This window comes from Lathamus discolor, chromosome 3 (genome assembly GCF_037157495.1).
Source record: "Lathamus discolor isolate bLatDis1 chromosome 3, bLatDis1.hap1, whole genome shotgun sequence".
Lineage (NCBI taxonomy): Eukaryota > Metazoa > Chordata > Aves > Psittaciformes > Psittacidae > Lathamus > Lathamus discolor.
The window spans coordinates 73479242-73496719 of NC_088886.1; the positions used below are offsets into that span (position 1 = coordinate 73479242).

A 17478-nucleotide genomic window follows, 5' to 3' on the forward strand; every position below is an offset into this window, starting at 1 on the left:
TTCCAAACAAAATCTGAGCTGTTCTTCCTGTGTGATAGAAGTGCAGTGTAGACTGATCCACCATGTGGTCTTGAAGAGGCTGAAAGCCAGCCGTGATATGCCAGTGAGTCAGCAAGTATTTGTACAGAACTAACCAAACCTTTTCACTGTTTCCAGCTTTTAACAGTGGTTTTCTGCCTGCCCCTTTCTTGACCTGTCTGTTAACTTTGTTCTAATGCTGTAATATGCAGAACAGAATTGAAGAGCTCCCTGCTGTGTATTGCTCCTTTGTGGAAAGCTTGGGTTCGTTGTAAGCATGTTTTAGAGGACTGTATTTGTGAGAGGTGTCTGATGCTGTAGCTCATTTTCAAGGAGAAATAGAAATTCTTATGCAAGCCAGCAGGCAAATTCCTTTAATTGACTCTGTTATTGTAATGCTGTCTGTAAAACACTCTGAGAATGTTCCTCAGCTGATTGTAAGTGATTTTTTTATCATTTAGATCAAGGGGACAGGCATCCAAACCGCAAAGCAAGAGGACAGCTACGGACAAAGATAGAATCTGGGGAAGGGACCATCCCTGTGCGCTCCACTACCACCATCCAGACGTGGGATGGTGTACTGCAAGGAGAAAGACTACTTACCATGTCCTGTAGTGACAAGATAGCGAGGTGAGACATGGAACAATTTCTTTCTTTGTTATTGCTTTTTATTGCTGAACAAGGAGGGTTGCATGATACCTGTAGTGAATGGGCACGTTCTTGATCTGCTCATTTCACTGCTTAGATGTAGCATGGGGGTGGCTTTAGCTCCAGTGATAGAGCTCTGGTTCTTCACCTGCGCTTGGTATCAGACCTTTTGCTGGCTTCAGAGGCAAGGTGAAATCATGATGTACCATTTCCAGCCACTTCAAGTCATGACAGCTTTGCTTTGTGTTTGTATCACTAGGAAATAGAAGAAGAATGCTTTTTTATTCCCCTTCTCCCAAGAGTAGTAGAGCATTAGTAAAACAATGCAATAAATACATTAGTTATATTTGGATAACTTCCTCTGATGATATACATCCTTTGCCTCATCCCTGGCAGTGTCCAAGGCCAGGTTGGATGGGGCTTAGAGCACCCTGCTGTAGTGGAAGGTGTCCCCGCCCATGGCAGGGGGTTGAAATGGGATGAGCTTTAAGGTCTGTTCCAACCCAAGTAATTCCATGATTCTGTGACATCAAAAGATACATACATTTTGCATGGAGAGGTTTAGATTTTGATCATTTTATAGAGAGAAATTGTTCCAGTTAAAAAAAAATTGATGGGCACTTGGAAATTAAAACTTTAAAATTATTTAAATTTAAATACTTTTATTATCATTAGATATTTAGTTTCCAACACTAGTGCTTTTATTTCTATTTTATCCAATTCTTTCTTTGTCCTTTTTGACAAAGATTGTAAGGTTTATTCTTTTTTGTTCAAAACCATAAATGGACAAATATTACACCTCCCAAAATAAGTTTAACATTAGTGTCCTTTAGCAAGTATCAGAACATGGGAGAGTTGCAGCATCTTGAAATGAATCCATGTGTTTGTAGCCTCTGTGTTCTTGCAAACCAGATGAGAAATGAGTATTTCAGCTGATGGTATTTTAGTTATATTTTAATGAAAATAGCTCTGCTGTTTCGGCAAGTCACAGTTGGCCTGCTTCAAAATGTATTGAGTGTATTAAATTGCAACTATTCTTGAGAACAGCATATGCCACATCAAAAATGCAGCAGGAAGGTTATGGAGTCACTTGGTTCCTCGAGTCTTGTCTCAAGTTACCAGCATCTCTACTAAAGGAAGATGTTTTACTTTAAAACTAAACAACTACATAGGACCTTTCAGAAGCTAGGACAGGTAATTCTACAGAAATGCCATTTCAGTTTCTTTTAGGACATTTTCCATCGAATCCACCAAATAAATTCCCCAGCTTCATGCCGGGGACTTCTCCCAAGCACCCCGCACGGTAATTATGCCCCATTCAGTTAATTTCTTTTATCACATCATCCTTGCTGTTAGTGCGAATGACAAAGGAATGAAGCCAGTTGCTGAGCGAGAACCGATTTGGCTATTTTGTTGATTTTGTGTGATGCAGAACAGACTCACCTCTCGCTTGCCTAGCTAGCTGTCACCTCTCCTTGGGGCTAATGGGAGTAATTTTATTTGTGCCAGTGAAGGAAGCAGATAGAACCCCTTGACACAGAACACAGACTGTATGACGGGTAAGGAGGCCCAAATTTTCCTACTCTTTTTTTCCTTTCCTTATTTTTTTACATTTCCCTGACACTTCTGACCGTGTTTTGTCCATTTTACCTTTTAAAGAATGCATTGCTCTGGAGTATCCAGCACTCAGCTCTCCAGTATGCCTGAGCCCTGTGAATTTCCACTGTGCTTTCCCAAAGCTTCACAGTGCCAGCCTGGAAAAGACGTGGATAAATTCAGGGTGCAGGATTGCACAAGCAGGAAAACTCTTGTATCTGAACAGCCTCATCTCTGTGGATTATATGTATAATCCAAGCTGTTATTTCCAGCCTCTGAGTGCTTTGATGCAATGTGCTGCTGAGCACCCTCCTGAGCCTCGTAGGAACATCCAAGAAAAACACGGGAAGGCCATGAGTGTATTCCCGTGTGGGTCAGAAGCACTAGAACAGGATTTTCCTGGCGTGTTAGTGCCTAGTGGCTCTGCAGTGCGGTGCTAGGGCACTTTCTGTGACCAGGGTAACTGTTTCGAGAGATTAATATACATGCGTTTGTTTTCAATGTATCCTAAACTCGTTCTACAGTACTTTGTGATGTCTGGTTTTGTCATCCTCCTTTTGATGTGTTTTTCCACCCCCGTTCATTTCAAACTACTTGGCTTCAAATAGTTACTTAAATTCTCATGAAACATTCCAAATGAAATTTTGTAACTCAATCTTTCTCTTTGAAGTTGCACAAATACATCTTAAAATCCTATGCATGCTCACTAAAGGCTGCATGTTCAGCAGCTGTGTCCATGCCCATTCATCTGTCTTCGAGTTTGAGAGTTATTTCCAAGTGGCAAGCTCCATGACAGAGCCAGTGGGATTTCTGGACAGCAATAGAGAGAGCAATTCTCTTTAGTTCTTCATTCAAGTGACACTTTCCCATATGAACGTATTCACTTGGATATTCTTCCCTCTGAGGGGGGTGAGATGCTGGCACAGAGAAGCTGTGGCAGTGTTCAGGGCCAGGTTGGACACAGGGGCTTGGAGCACCCTGCTCTAGTAGAAGGTGTCCCTGCCCATGGCAGGGGTTGGATCTGGATGAGCTTTAAGGTCCTTTCCATCCCAAGCCATTTTAGAATCCTATGATAAGTGGCGGCTGCATGACACTTAGGCAAAAAGCCTGTGGGGAAGTGGTAGGAAACTCAAGCATCAAAATAACTAGAAGTAGCATCATGTAACCTCTCAAACCAGTGGCCTGAGCCTTGACCCATGACCACTGTGGTGTGGAGCAATGCCAGAAGAGCTGGGACAGGCCTGAGCTGTGTGGTTGCCAGCCCAGGAACAGCTACAAGAGGAAGCAGATTCTCTTGGCTGTAGCTGTAAATGTGACCTCAGGATAAGTAAAAAAAGATGTTTGCAGGAAGTGCTACTGTCAAAGACCATGGACTTTGTGCACTTACCGATTTATAGTGTGGGCCACTGAATAAGCCACTTGACGTAGAAGAAGCTCTTAATCCACTCCACGTAAAAGATGTGCTGCCTGTTTATTCTGTGACTCATGAAAGGCATGGGCTGGTCATAGAGATTCAGTTAATCTCTTAAGGAAACAAAGAGAAATCAGATTTGAAATCAGATTGCAGTCAGCTGAATGCAAAGTCATCCCTGCTCCTTCATTCTGCAGGTGATGACACAGCTAGATGGGTTCCACAGTGAGCAGGTCATCACCTGCCCAGCCTGGATCTGAGTTGACACTGAGCAGCACAAGTGTCCCTGCATATGAATGATGAGCCTGTGGAATTAGTGATGGGAATGTTGTCTTCTGTAATCACTTTCTTGAGCCATCAAATGCTCCTAAATGAGCGCTGTGCTGACCAGGGTCTGTCTGCTGTAATGCAGTGTGGCACAGCAACAGGAAAGGTTAATTTCTATGTTATAAACTACATCTGCGCCCTGGCAGGTTGGAGTTTTAAGCTAGATTTAAGTTGTTTCAGTTCCTTAACTCTTTCCTGGTACTGTTTTTAATGTGCAGAAAAAACCCTTTGGTTGATTGTTGCACTGGGAAGTCAACACTGACTTTAATCAAGTTTTCTGTAATAGAATTTGCTTTTTCTGCTGGTTTCATGGTTTAAAGTGGAATACTGAATTTGGCTACAAAAGAAGTTGTGGCTTCAGTTAACATTTAGTACCAGATTGACAGCATTTGTTCACATGCATTCTGACAAGCTGTGCTTGTAAACTGCAAGGATGAGGCAGTTTTACCATTTCAGGAGGCAATCGATGCCTGTGGCCTTTGGAAAACCGATGCGTGGTATTGGTGTAGCTTCTTCTCAGTTTATATCTAGAAAGGTTGTTTTTAGTATACATGCTAATGGAACTGAGAAATTACTGCTTGACAGAAAGAAGTACAGTATAAAAAAGGAACAACAAGAAAATCTTCATACATCCTTCCCTTTTGACTCTCTTACTATCTGCATTTGGGTTTCATGTTTATTGCTGCACTGCTGACAGTTTCTGATACAAGTATACGTTTCTACAGCTAAGTATATGTTATTTTACTATAACAATTGACATTTAATGCTATTTTTATGAAACTAACCACCATCCAACCCTGCCTAATAAATAGCGAGAGCTTGAGGTTTTGGTTGCATGAATGGTTGCTGCAAACCTTGTCCTTGCAGCCACTCTATTCTGTGTCCACAGTCCTCCTCTTTTAATCAAAACAAGCTTACAAGGCAGGCTACAGCTTTCATTTTCAGCGCAGAGAAGGGCACCAAGTAGCTTGTCTGGAGAGGGGCTTGGACAAGGGCCTGTAAGGATGGGACAAGGGGACTGGCTTTAACCTGCCAGAACAGGAGAGACTGAGATGAGCTCTTAGGCAGAAGCTTTACCCTGTGAGGGTGCTGAGGCGCTGGCACAGGGTACCCAGAGAAGCTGTGGCTGCCCCATCCCTGGCAGTGTTCAAGGCCAGGTTGGACACAGGGGCTTGGAGCACCCTGCTCTAGTGGAAGGTGTCCCTGCCTGTGGCAGGGGTTGGAACTGGATGAGCTTTAAAGTCCCTTCCAGCCCAAACCAGTCTGGGATTCTAAGTGTTGAAAGAAGCAGCAGAACACAAGCTTTGGAAATGCAGGAGACTGAAGCAAGGAAAAGGGTCTGGCAAAGGTTTTTATTTAGGAAGCCAGGGCTTGCCAGAGGAATGATTTGGCTTTTTTTAAAATGTACATCTGTCGCTCAAGTACTGCTCATAAAAGGTAACCGGGGATGTGCCTTACTGAAGGAAGCGCAGTGTGTGTGACTGCAAGTTTCAGATACTTCTATAAGACCCCAGTTTGCAATGCTTAGTCTTGAATTCTTTCCAGATGTTTCTTCCATAATATTACCTGTGTCCATAGCAGTCCACGTTTCTTTATGCTTCACCTGGGTAACACTGCAAATAACAAGAAAATACAATTTATTTGGCACTTGAAATACCTCTGTGCTTTTAAAATTCTAGTAATTGTATAGTCCTTAGAGAAGTATCTTGCTCCTGGGATGCAATCATTTTCACTTGATATCTTTGCTCTCACATCTGGTTGCTGATTGCATTTTCAGTGCTATACAAAACAGGCCTTTATTCAATGTGAAATCTGCTTTATTTTTCATTGGCACAGTGTTTTTATTCATTAGGTCCAGCTTTTTTACTGACAGGTGAGTAAGCTAGAGCACATTGCTCCATTTCATCCTCAGTGTGCATACACAAAGCAATTGTTTCCTTGGATTCCAGTTTTTATTTTGCCCTTTTTTCCTTTAAAACATTCTTGTAGTTCAGGTTTTGCAGTGGTGAAGCAGTTGTGTATGGTTCCTAGCCTGAGCTGTGGTGATGTATAAGCTGTGCCATCCCAGCACAAGCTGCAGGAAACACTGTTAGCAGTATCCACATTCCCCGTTTTCCCAAAGAAACCTTGCCGCATGGTTTAGGATGGGCCTTTAATAAGGACAGACCATTCTGTACGAGTGTGAGAGCTTCGATTGTGCTCTGTTTTATTCAAGCACCAGAAGAACTTTCCTGCTGCTTGTGTCTGGGTGTTGCAGTTGTACTCAAGTGTGCTGTTCTCATAGTGCCAAGCTGCTTGCAGGTATACGTCAGAGACAAGGACAGTGACAATACTCTGCAGTAAAACCTCTTTGAGGTTTGAGAAGGTGCTTTGTATAGCTGTTACACGCAGGCTGAGAGCCAAAACTTGATAAAATGAACACAGCTACAAAAAATCTTTCTGTATTTTGCTCTTTTGCTTGCTATATCCCTGCCACAAGACCTGATCCAGTGTAGGTCACATTGGTGCAGACAGGGATCTGTGGCTGGAGTGAGCAAAGAGTATAGGTACTTTTCCTATTTTCAGGTTTCAGAGTCAGTTTTCTCCCTGCCCATGGATATTGCAAGCAACTACTTATGTCCTTCCTGGCAGCAGGATGTGGGCAGTTTGGCTGGGGTGTTAAGGACAAGCTTTCCCTTATGGTGCTGAGGTCTTGCAGACACAATCCTTGTGTTCTGGAAGGATGGTTTGCCTGCTGCCAGGTGTCTTTTGGAGGCATCAGCTACTGTTTCTGACTGAGAATCTCAGTTCAGCTTTCTCTGATTGAAGTATCCTGTCTGTTTCTGGCATTAGGTTGCTGGAAAATGCATCACCAGATGTGTCAGTGGGGAAGTGAAGTTGAGCTCCTGAAGTGGATGCTGACAGGAGACCTGTTGCTATAGGTCATCTTACTCAGGATTTTGTTGAGCATCCTATAAGCTGATCTCTGATACTCTGGCAGGTGCCACAGCTATGCTACCACAGTCATGTGCTGGTCAAGAGGAAGGGTTCAAAGTCTAGCCTGTTGTGATTGACTGCTGTTATGTCTGGCAGATGTTCCTTGTTCCATTAAAAAGAAAGTGTTTTTTTTGTTTTGTTTTGTTTTGTTTTTCCCTCCCTCTCAGGTGGAACGTATTGGGTATTCAAGGAGCCTTACTTAGCCTCTTTGTGGAGCCAATTTACTTCTCTAGCATCATCTTGGGGAGTTTATATCATGGGGATCATCTATCCAGAGCCGTATACCAGAGGATAGCAGAGATAGAAGATCTACCACCTCTTTATACACTCAACAGACCTTTACTTAGTGGCAAGTATCTAATGGAGAAGGCCGTGCCGGTAACCAAGTCTGTTCCAGTAGCAATGTGATTTTGCAGTTCTCAAAACCTTGCAAATTATGTGCTGTGAGTAAACTGCTTTCTGGTTACAACAGAGAAGTTATGTTCTAAACCTAATATAGATACCTCGTCAGAAATACCATAGCATCTTCATGAGTTAAAAGGTGGAAAGAACTGGGGTATGAACCTTTGGGTGCAGGTTCACATAACTGCTCTCTAGAGCATGCCCTAGCAATATGTGGGGCAAGTTGAATGCCCTGGCTTAGTGAAACCTCTTCCTACCCATGAAATAATGTGTTAGCTGTCACTGTTGCTTCTCTTGCCATTGCAGATATCTGTTGAATGACCACATCTTTAATCAGTATGTCAAGATAGACACGTTTGATTCACCATTTCTAGATCTATAAGAAACTAAAAATGGATGGGGAGAACATCTCAGCTGCATTGGTTGTGTTTTCTTTTTATCATCAATCTGTTGGATGCAGCATTAGCTTTAATTCGCATGGCACCCAACTTGTTTGTATGACCCAGTAATCATAATACTTTCATTTCCACTTTGTGGAAGGTTAAAGTATCAGAGTTAAAGGTTAGAGTATTAACTGTATTTGACAGACAGCAATATGGCAAGTCCCAGCCAGTGTAGTTAGTGGTTGTCTTCTGCAGTTGCTGGTGGACATTTAATTACTGCTCTTTGGCTTTAAGCTGATCCTAGGCTCTAGTGTGGCTAAGAGGAATGGCAGTGTTTGAATGAACAGGTTTAAGTTCTGATTGAGCTGTGACTTTCAAAGGGAACTTTGGAAGTGTCCTAAATCCTAGAACTGCTAGTTAAAGTAATGGTAAACCTGAAATTTCTCATCCTCCCTCTCGTGTGCATTGCTTTATTCTGTAGGACTTGGCTTTTGGCATGTGTCTGTTTGTTTTCCAGAAGAAAACAAATACACCCCCAATAAAAACCCCACCAAACCCAAAACCCCTCAGTATTTTAAAGCATGTTTCAAGTTTGACGTTGACATTGAATGTTTAAAATAGATATGAGGAGGGATTTAAAGAGGATGTTGAATAACGAACAGCTCTTTAGGTAAGCAAGGTAATGAACAAGATTTCCCGAACTAGTATGTACCAAAGTGTTAAGTAAAACTTTTTCCTTGTGTTAGCAAGTAAGTAACAATTAAAACACTCACTGTACCAATCATTTCATAGTAGTATGGGCATAGTAGCTGATGCATGATCTGATTTGAGGGAATTTTTATCGGCTCTTCAGGACAGCAGGTTTGGGGCAGGGGGAGAGGAGATTTCGTAATCCTTTTCACAACATATAATAGTACCTTGTCTTCTTAAAAGTCATCTTTCTGCAATATGGATGTCATCTGTTTGCCCTGAAATAGCACCAGCCATTAAAACAGCTCAGACAGGACTAGCTGAGCAGTAGGGAGCGTTCACAAATGTTCTGTGTTGAGTTTTCATGGAAATACACCTCTCCAAAATGTACAGGAAGCTGGTTTGGAAGGTTGGACAGAGAACTGTGTTGGTTTTTCTTCTACTGGTTCAGTCTTCTGACCCATGCTGTTAGATTCAGTGGGGCATGCATGTAGCTACCCATCTGCTCTTCAATTCACACATTGTGCACTGTATTCTTCCCTGGAATAAGCACTACAGAAATTTTGTGTTCCTCCTGGTACCACACACACAACAGCGTGATGGTGACTCGTTTCTACCAGAGGGATGACCCAAACAAGAAGAAGCTGGTTTTCCCTGCTGTTTTACCTGTTTAGCTGAGAAAGTACTGTAAAAACAGGTTTTTTTTTTCTGTCATAAACCAAGTTTTATGACTGTCTTAAGTCAAAGTCAGGCTGAGTTACTGTTATCTACTGCTAAAGCCTGTCTTTTCATGGTTTTTCTTTCCTTGCAGGAGATTTTCTACTTACACCTTACTTTCCCAGCAAGTTAAATGTGAACATGCGCATCAGAGTGGTTGCTTTTCAGCTAGGGGATGCAGGAAACCTATATGCTGGTAGAAAGCTCCCTCCCTATGCTGACTCCTGGAAGCCTTTTGGTTGCAGGACCTAGCCTTTCAGTGTGCCTTTAGCACGCCAGCACTGAGGGCATGTGAGCTTTCGTTGAGAATTGGCCAGCTCACTGAGAGAAGACAGGGTCAGATGTTGTGAGTTTCTAGAATAATCTGAAAAGGGGTTCATTTCTCAAATGGAACAGGGATGAGTCTATAAATCAGCCAGTACCAAAGTGCCAGTCTGCAAGGTAACCCACACAGGCTCATTTTGGAGCCAGTGTGGGAGGTGGACATGAAAGAGTTCACCCAGAATGGAAGCAGGGTGGCAGAGCTCAGCAGATCCTCTGTTCAGAGACACAGCCTTTGAAAACCATAGGATCACAGCCTGGTTTGGGTTGGAAGGGACCTGAAAGCTCATCAAGGACACCTTCCACTAGAGCAGGGTGCTCCAAGCCCCTGTGTCCAACCTGGCCTTGAACACTGCCAGGGATGGGGCAGCCACAGCTTCTCTGGGCACCCTGTGCCAGCGCCTCAGCACCCTCACAGGGAAGAGCTTCTGCCTAAGAGCTCATCTCAGTCTCCCCTGTTCTGGCAGGTTAAAGCCATTCCCCTTGGCCTGTCCCTACAGGCCCTTGTCCAAAGCCCCTCTCCAGATTTCCTTTAGATACTGGAGCTGCTCTGAGGTCTCCCCTTCAGGAGCCTTCTCTTCTCCAGGCTGAACCAGCCTGGCTCTCTTTCAGCTTGCTGTTAGTCCTACTTCTAGTCTTTGCAAATGCTTCTCTTATTTACCTTGTTAAATAACTTAGTGTCATCACCCATCTTACCTTGGCTTTTCCTCTAACACACACTTTCCAGGTCTGCACAGAGCTTGAGGGTCTCTGTGTTGCCTCTTCCCAAGTAGCCCATCTTCATCCAGGTGTCCATTAAGTCTGTTTTTAAGGCAGACATAGAAAAGACAGGCTTTCTGCACCCAGGGCTCTCTAAGAACTAGTGTCACACTGGCCACCTCCAGTCTTCAGTTAGGCAGTTTTTTGTTGAGTCTTTCCCAGCATTGTTGTGTTTCCACCAGTGCCCAGCAGGGCAGTGTGGTGGTTCCTGCAGCCTCCCTGGTGCAGATGTCGTGTTATGGACTGGCAGTTCCCTGGCACACCTCTGATCCTTTAGGATTGGAGTCATGCTGGCTGCCTTCCATCCTGCAGAACTCGTGTGGTTGGTGATGAGAGCTTACGTACCACGACCGCTGTGCCTGCTGCTTCATCTGTAGTTTCCTTGTTGAAAGTTGAAGACTTCAACCACCCCAGCAAGGGTGGTTATTAGGAATGTTCATGCCCCAGCAATCCTCTGACTCCTGCCTACGTTTGCAGTTGTGTTTTCTCTTAAACAAAAATAAATCCTTCAGCAGAACCTGTGGTGATTTTTCTGGCTGTTTCCTTGGTACCTGATCCTCCTGTTCACATGGGTGATTTTCAGCTCCCTGTCTCCTTTTTAATGAAGTTTTTTTGAGCTCTGTCCTCAAAGAACCTCAAGCTTTATTATTTATGTAAGCACTGGCACAAAGAGCTATGACTTTTGCTTTTTATACCCCATTATAATGATATTCAACAGTAAGTTCTGAGCAATGTCCTCTAAATAGCTTAGTTTTCAACCAAGTTTCAATATCAGTTTTCAAAGCAGAGCAAAATATTTTACTTTCTATGCTAACTTTCTCTCCCATTACTAGTTTCAGCTTGTTATGCTATGTTCATGTCTAGGTTTTGAGGGGGAAGTTATGATCCACCTGAAGTGTTATCAGGTGCTTGGCTTTTGAGATGGCCTTTATTCCTTGTCAGTGCTCCCCCTGATCCACCTTCAGGGACTCTTTTGCTGTCTCTCCAGGGTTCATGCACATAATGAAGCAGCTGAACAGGGTGGTGTTATTGTAGTCTGTTTGAAAATCTCTGTAAGTCTGTATTTTAAAGAATGTATTTAATTCATCGAGATAACCTAAGGAATGCAATTGTGTAACTGCCATGGAAATATGCATACTGGATGGTCAGCTTCCTTGTGGTTTGCTTGTGTGGCTCCTTGTGATGATGTCTGAGTAGCTGATAGGGCAGTGGCGTATGGAACAAAAGCACAGGTATCATTAGATGGAAGAAAACCCATGGCTTACCTGCTTATCGTGTGGTGGCAGCTTCTTAAACCCTCTTGCCTCAGTAGTTTTTGATCCGGAGTTTTGTCAGCGTGGTTCTGTTTCACATACACTTCACAAAAGCAGCCTGAATTGATGTGCTCTTGAAGACTCAGAGCTGAGATTCATTTTGTGTGCACCTGAAGTTGACAATGTCTGAGGTGTTTGGGTGCAAGCCTTGTGTTGTGTGGCTTGTGGAGTAGCAGTTTTTGTACTTGAATGGCAGAGGACAAGTTGCGTTGTGCGTGAGCAGCTCCAGTCTACAGGAGGTGTGATGCACATGTCCATTGCCAACCACTCAGAAGGACCTCAGATGTTGTGATGAGGACTTTTTGACTCTCATCTCTCATCTTGTCGTAAAGCCCTGTTCTTGTTGGGTCTTCCTCAAGTATTGCTTGTGTGATGTTCTCGATGGTACGTGCTCAACAGGGACCACCATCTGCTCTCCTGGGTGGGTCAGTATGTGGATCCCACAGCCTGATGTACAGATAGCTGCGTATAGGTCCATGGCATCCTGGTGTATTTCAGGTCCTGGTTGCATCTCTCCTAAAAGAATCCAGAAAATACCTCTTCAGGAAACTTCTGTTCCAATTCTTACTTTTTTTTCAGCTTTTTTTAAAAGAGAATGAGGAATAATGGAGGGGTTTTTTTACCATTTACTTATTTATGGAATTACTGGTTATCAGTCACAGTGACCAGGTTGACATAAACTGAACATAAAGACACGACAGTTTCAGAAAGTTCAATGTGATTGGTAGTTTGAAACGTTGATTTATGAAAGGAGGAACTGATTGTGGCAAGCAAACTGAATGTTGCTGTGTTGCTCAGACCTTGTAGGTCTCACATGAGACCTCATGGCTACATGAGCCAGTCCTGTGCTCTTTGTGTATTAGATTGCATTTCAGATACCAGTAAGAGAGGCACCCTGCTGCAACACTTAGGTACAGTTTATACACATTCACAAGATGTAATGAAGTGTAGGACTTAGCAGAACCTCAGAGTACATTTGAAACAGGTTCTCAGTGAGAGTTGTGCTAATGTAAAAATGGGATCTTTACTTATTAGAAAGAAAAACTTGCCCTGTTCCTTTGCTCTCTCCTGGTGAGACAACTGAGATACCTTAAAGGTAGAGTTTTTCTACCTCTGTAGAATCACAGAACCAACCAGGTTGGGAAAGCCCTTTAAGCTCATCCAGTCCAACCGTTCCCCAGCACTGCCAAGGCCACCACTGACCCATGGCACTGAGGCCTCGTCTCCACGGTGTGAGAGCACTTGCAGGGACAGTGACTCCAGCACTGCCCTGGGCAGCCCGTTCCAATGCCTGTAATGTCTGCAGGATCAAACCTGATGTGTTCCTCAGGTTTTCCATAGCACACACAACCCAGACCTGCAGCCTTGGGTGCTGCTTGTGGGTGCAGACCACACGCAGGACAGGAGCTGCCCATGGATGGCAGCAGCTGCTGTGATCTTCAAGCATGGTACGGTGGTCATTGTATACGGTGCATCTCTGCAGTATTGGTGTCCTGTGGGGGAATAAATCCTGCCCTAGGCCTTGCTTCACCCTTGGGTTAGACTGCTGGTGGCTTTGCTTCTCCAGCAGTAGAGATTTAAGCCATAGTCGAGAGGTGTTGCCCAATTTAAAATCTGAGCAAAAATGATCCAAGTCCTTTTCTTGTGCAGGAGCAGAGCAACTTTTTTTCCCTGCTTTATAATTGTTGTCATAATAATTAGTTCATTGATTTGCCCTATCAGCAAGACCAGATCATCCTTAGATGGCTATGTCAAGGTGCCTGTGTTAGTGTCCACATGGACCCTTGCCACAGACCTCTCCATGAACCCCTTCACTGAGGAGCTGGTTTATCACAGCCCTGCTGGGAAGGACAGGAGGAGAGAGTGCTTTAGGCAGGATGAGAGTGAGATGTGCATGGCAGAATCTCCAAGGTTAGTGACAAATCTACAGGAGAATGCCCTCAGAGTAAAAGATGTGCTTGTAGGACTCTTAGTGATGTGATTTCATAGCTCTGCCGTATCCATTAGTCCCCAGTAAAAGCAAAACTCATGAGTTGGTATTTCTTGTTGTCATTAACCTTCACTTTTCTTTCAGGTATTAGCAATGCAGAAGCCCGTCAACCAGGGAAAGCACCAAACTTCAGTGTGAACTGGACAGTAGGAGACACTGGTCTGGAAGTCATTAATGCTACAACTGGCAAAGATGAAATGGGTCGTGCATCTCGCCTTTGTAAGCATGCTTTTTACAGCCGCTGGATGCGTATTCATGCAAAGGTACATGTGCTGGAGTGCTGGGTTTTCCGCTGCTTAATTCCTAATCAAGTATCTCCGAGTATTCAGAAACCTCTTTCTGAGCATGTTTTAAGCAGAGCCTTATGTTAGCTACTGCTCCATGTAGTCATGGAAAAGAACAGTGGTGTTTCAGAGCTTGTTTCTCAGTTTGATGATGTCTGATCCAGGATACATGCAAGGATCTAGTAATACTTGGTTTCTAGCTAAGTAAACAAAGGGTGCTATCTCCTCTGAGCTTGCTTTCTCCTTTTAATGTATTTGGAAGGATAATCCCAGTTGCACTGCAGTCCAACCTACTGAGGTTCTGTCCTCCCAGAGACAAAAGCTACAACGAAGGATCTGTCAGTGGCTTTTTAATGTCGAGATTGCTTCCACCAAAGGAAGCCAATAATCCAGAGAAAGCAAAAGGCAGGCTAGTGGCGATACTGGTCAGGGCGGCATGCTGCTTTGGAAGAGGCAAACAGGTGCAGTGGGGTGCGGTGAAGCTGGGTACAGAGCCCCTGATGGCTGGAAGGAGCAGTGTTGTACTTGTCTGCCTTTGAACATTTACTTTGGCAGTTAGTTATCTTGTTTTAATAGTAGAGGGGTTGTTAATAACTTGCTAATAACTAATTAATCACTAATTAATAACTGTTTGGCTTAATAGGCTTTTGTCTCTCTTCCTTTCTTTTGTCCCTACAGCTTTCCTCCAGCTTGCGCTCAAAGATCCTCAAGCCTAACCTGTACCACGAAACCAAGCAAGGAGCCACTGAGTATCAAACTGCCAAAGAGTGTTTGTTTAAAGCATTCCTGAAGGCAGGACTTGGAGCCTGGGTGGAGAAACCCATCGAACAGGATCAGTTTTCTCTCACGGTTTAATCCACAGACTGCACATCACTTTGGAAAGGGGGTTGTTCTGGAAATTCCTGGTGTCCAGCGTTGCTTTCTGGCATCTCCTCAGCCGTCAGAACATCTTTTATCCTGTTTGGAGTTGGGTTTTTCCTTTGGTTTTCATTTGAAACTTCATAGCAGCTGTTTCTGTTTTGCCTGAGTATGGAAACTCAGTGCTGGTCTGACCCATCATTGTATATTTTGTTACGGGAAAGTAGTTTCTGGTGTATTTCTAGGAAGACTTTCACTGTAGAAACCTTGCGGTAAGGCTGCTCCTACAGGACACGACAACTCGTTTTTTCTGGGTTAAAATCATTTCTTTTTTAAACTTGATGGCATCAAATGCATGAGAAAATGAAAGTTTCTCCAGGTTTTCCACCACATTTTTAGGAAGTAGTTGATTTTTTTCTTATAAAAAAAAAATAGGTGACAAAGCTGAGTCTGCTCCTCCCTTAACTTGGTTTTGAACTGCAGGTATTTCTAGCCTATAGACCACAGAGCCAGAATGGAGTCTGGACAGCTAGTTTTTCCCCACTTCCTTGCTCTTGAAAACCAGCTGCTGAGAATTTCCTGTCTTTGGTGTATGTATTTATTAGTCTGTGACCCAGTTTTTAACATGCAGCTTTTTATTCTGTTTTTAAAAATACATTTCCCTCCCATTTACACACATTGTGAAGTCTTCATGGTTTATTTTTTACCACTGTAAACTGGAAACAGCAGAATAATTCTTCGTAAGTTCCGAAGTTTAGTCTATAATGTGCAGGAACGTGTTTAGAAGTAGGTGATCTGTATATCCCAGGAACCCATCACAATACAATCCTAGCGGTTATATGACAACGTGAAAAGGAAATAGCTCATTTTAAGGGCCTGAATTGCCAAAACCAGGCACTTCCTGGGTATTGCTCTCCTCTTGGAAATCAGAAGTTCTTGTATGGACAAAAAGTTGTTAAAACTTCTTTCCTGTGTTACATCTGTTTTCACCCAACTTGCTGTGTCTCTGAGGTTTCATTGCCTTTTGTGTTTACATGCGTGATGGTCTTCATGGAGCCGATTAGGTAAGTTGCTCTCAAAATGAGCTTTCATTTGCTTTGATGATTACTTAGAAAGGTGTAGACACTTCTGCTTTATGTAAAAATGTAGGATAGAAAGGAAATATTGAGAGATCCGTTTGATTAACTGTTGTATAGAAGGCATTTTTCAGAACACTTTTTAGAACCTGATATTTAGGAGTGGATGAGACAATGTCCAATATTGCTCCTCTGCTCACGTGGCGTGTGTCCAAACACTTGGCTCATGCCCATCCAGGTAGCACCTCTGCTTTCCGAAGAGCATCTCGGAGATCCTCCATCAGTCACCTTTGCAGACCATGAAGGTGATGCTTTGTGACATGGGAGTTTGCTTGACAGAACCCAGTCGGTGCTCCACTGCTCCTGCTGTTGGGTCCTGTCCCTCTGCTCTACTGCCCCTTGCCTGTGCTGCACAGGACATCAGATCAGCGGGCTGGTCAGTGCTTTGAAGTCGAGTCAAGGGTTACTTTTAGACCCACATTGGGTCAGAGATCCAGTTTAGAGCTGTGCTGGTGCATCTGCAGAGGCAGTGGAGAGGAGCTGTGGGTCCCTTCAGCCAGCTTCATGGGCAGAGGCTGTCCTGAAGCTGTAACTGGATTTACTGTCCCTCAATCCCAGCACCTCCCAGGGGGGTTAGCAAGTACTTGGGGTGTTGGAGATGTAAAGCCACTTGTACCAAGCATGAATGCCAAGAGATGTACTGCTTCATTACTGCTCAAGTAGGAGCCCATTTCCAATCTGAAAGAGTGATCAAGCCTGAAAGTCACTTGTGCGTTAGTTGAAGGCTCTGGGTTAGTGGGTTAGTGTCTTTGGAAGTAACACGCTGAGGTTCAGACAATGCAGTTTTGGTGGTGTAATGGGTAATAGCTCTGGGAAGGCCAGCAAGGCTGTGGCTTGGAAAAGTCTGATGCTTCCAGATGCCTCTTCCAGATGCTGGAGAACCAAATGTCACAAGCTGCAGTAGACAGGCTGTGTTCATACAGCTTCCTCCGTGACTTCAGCCATCCTGTCCACTCCTCGTTAACCCCCAAATCATTCCCATGGCCTCTGCAAGCCTGACAAAGCATTTGTCCTCCTCATCCAACTGAGGCTTAGACTGACCTATTCTCAAGGTAAAGGGGATTTAACTGTATGTGGTCAGATTTTGCGCACCTGCCTTTGAGATCAACCTTGTCTCTTTGTGGTGCAGGAGTTGCGTTTGGGTATGGGCAGGATGGAGCTCACATCGTGTGCTGTTCTTAAAGTCATTACTGAAGTTATGTGAAACACCCGCTTTGAAGGGGCTCAGTCTATTGATAAATGAAGCTTGTTGAGAACCTCCAGCCGGTTATTTTCACCCATCTTTCTGAAGTGCTCATTCAAAAGTTGGTGTCTCTCTGGATCGTCTTTTTCTTTTGATGACAAGGAAAGTATTAGCTCAAGCTATTTTTTTTATGAAGTCACAAATATGAGCAATATATTTAAGTATTATTTATAGACATAGTTTTTTAAACTGTTCTAAGGAACGACTGAACTGAAAACTGTAAAAGGAAATAATGTTCCATGCCAAACCCTTTTGATGAAGGAATGGTGTCAGGTTATTTATGAGGAATGAGTTCTCTTGTTTATAATTCCGGGATTTTAAAAAGTATAAAAGAAGTTTTCCAGGATTGTATGCAAATCTCTATCTGTCTTCTGGGAGTCAATAAAGTACTGCTTGGCTTCCTTCA

The 17478-nt window shown here is 43.6% G+C and overlaps 1 protein-coding gene across 1 annotated transcript in view; it reads left to right on the forward strand.

The window, feature by feature from the left end:
• Positions 1-17478, forward strand: part of ADARB1 (adenosine deaminase RNA specific B1) — a 59374-nt gene extending 41896 nt beyond the window's left edge. The window contains exons 8-11 of the mRNA XM_065669783.1: positions 480-648; positions 7144-7325; positions 13636-13814; positions 14514-17478. Coding sequence (XP_065525855.1) covers positions 480-648; positions 7144-7325; positions 13636-13814; positions 14514-14690 — 707 coding nt within the window. The 3' untranslated portion in view covers positions 14691-17478. The remainder of the gene's footprint in view (positions 1-479; positions 649-7143; positions 7326-13635; positions 13815-14513) is intronic.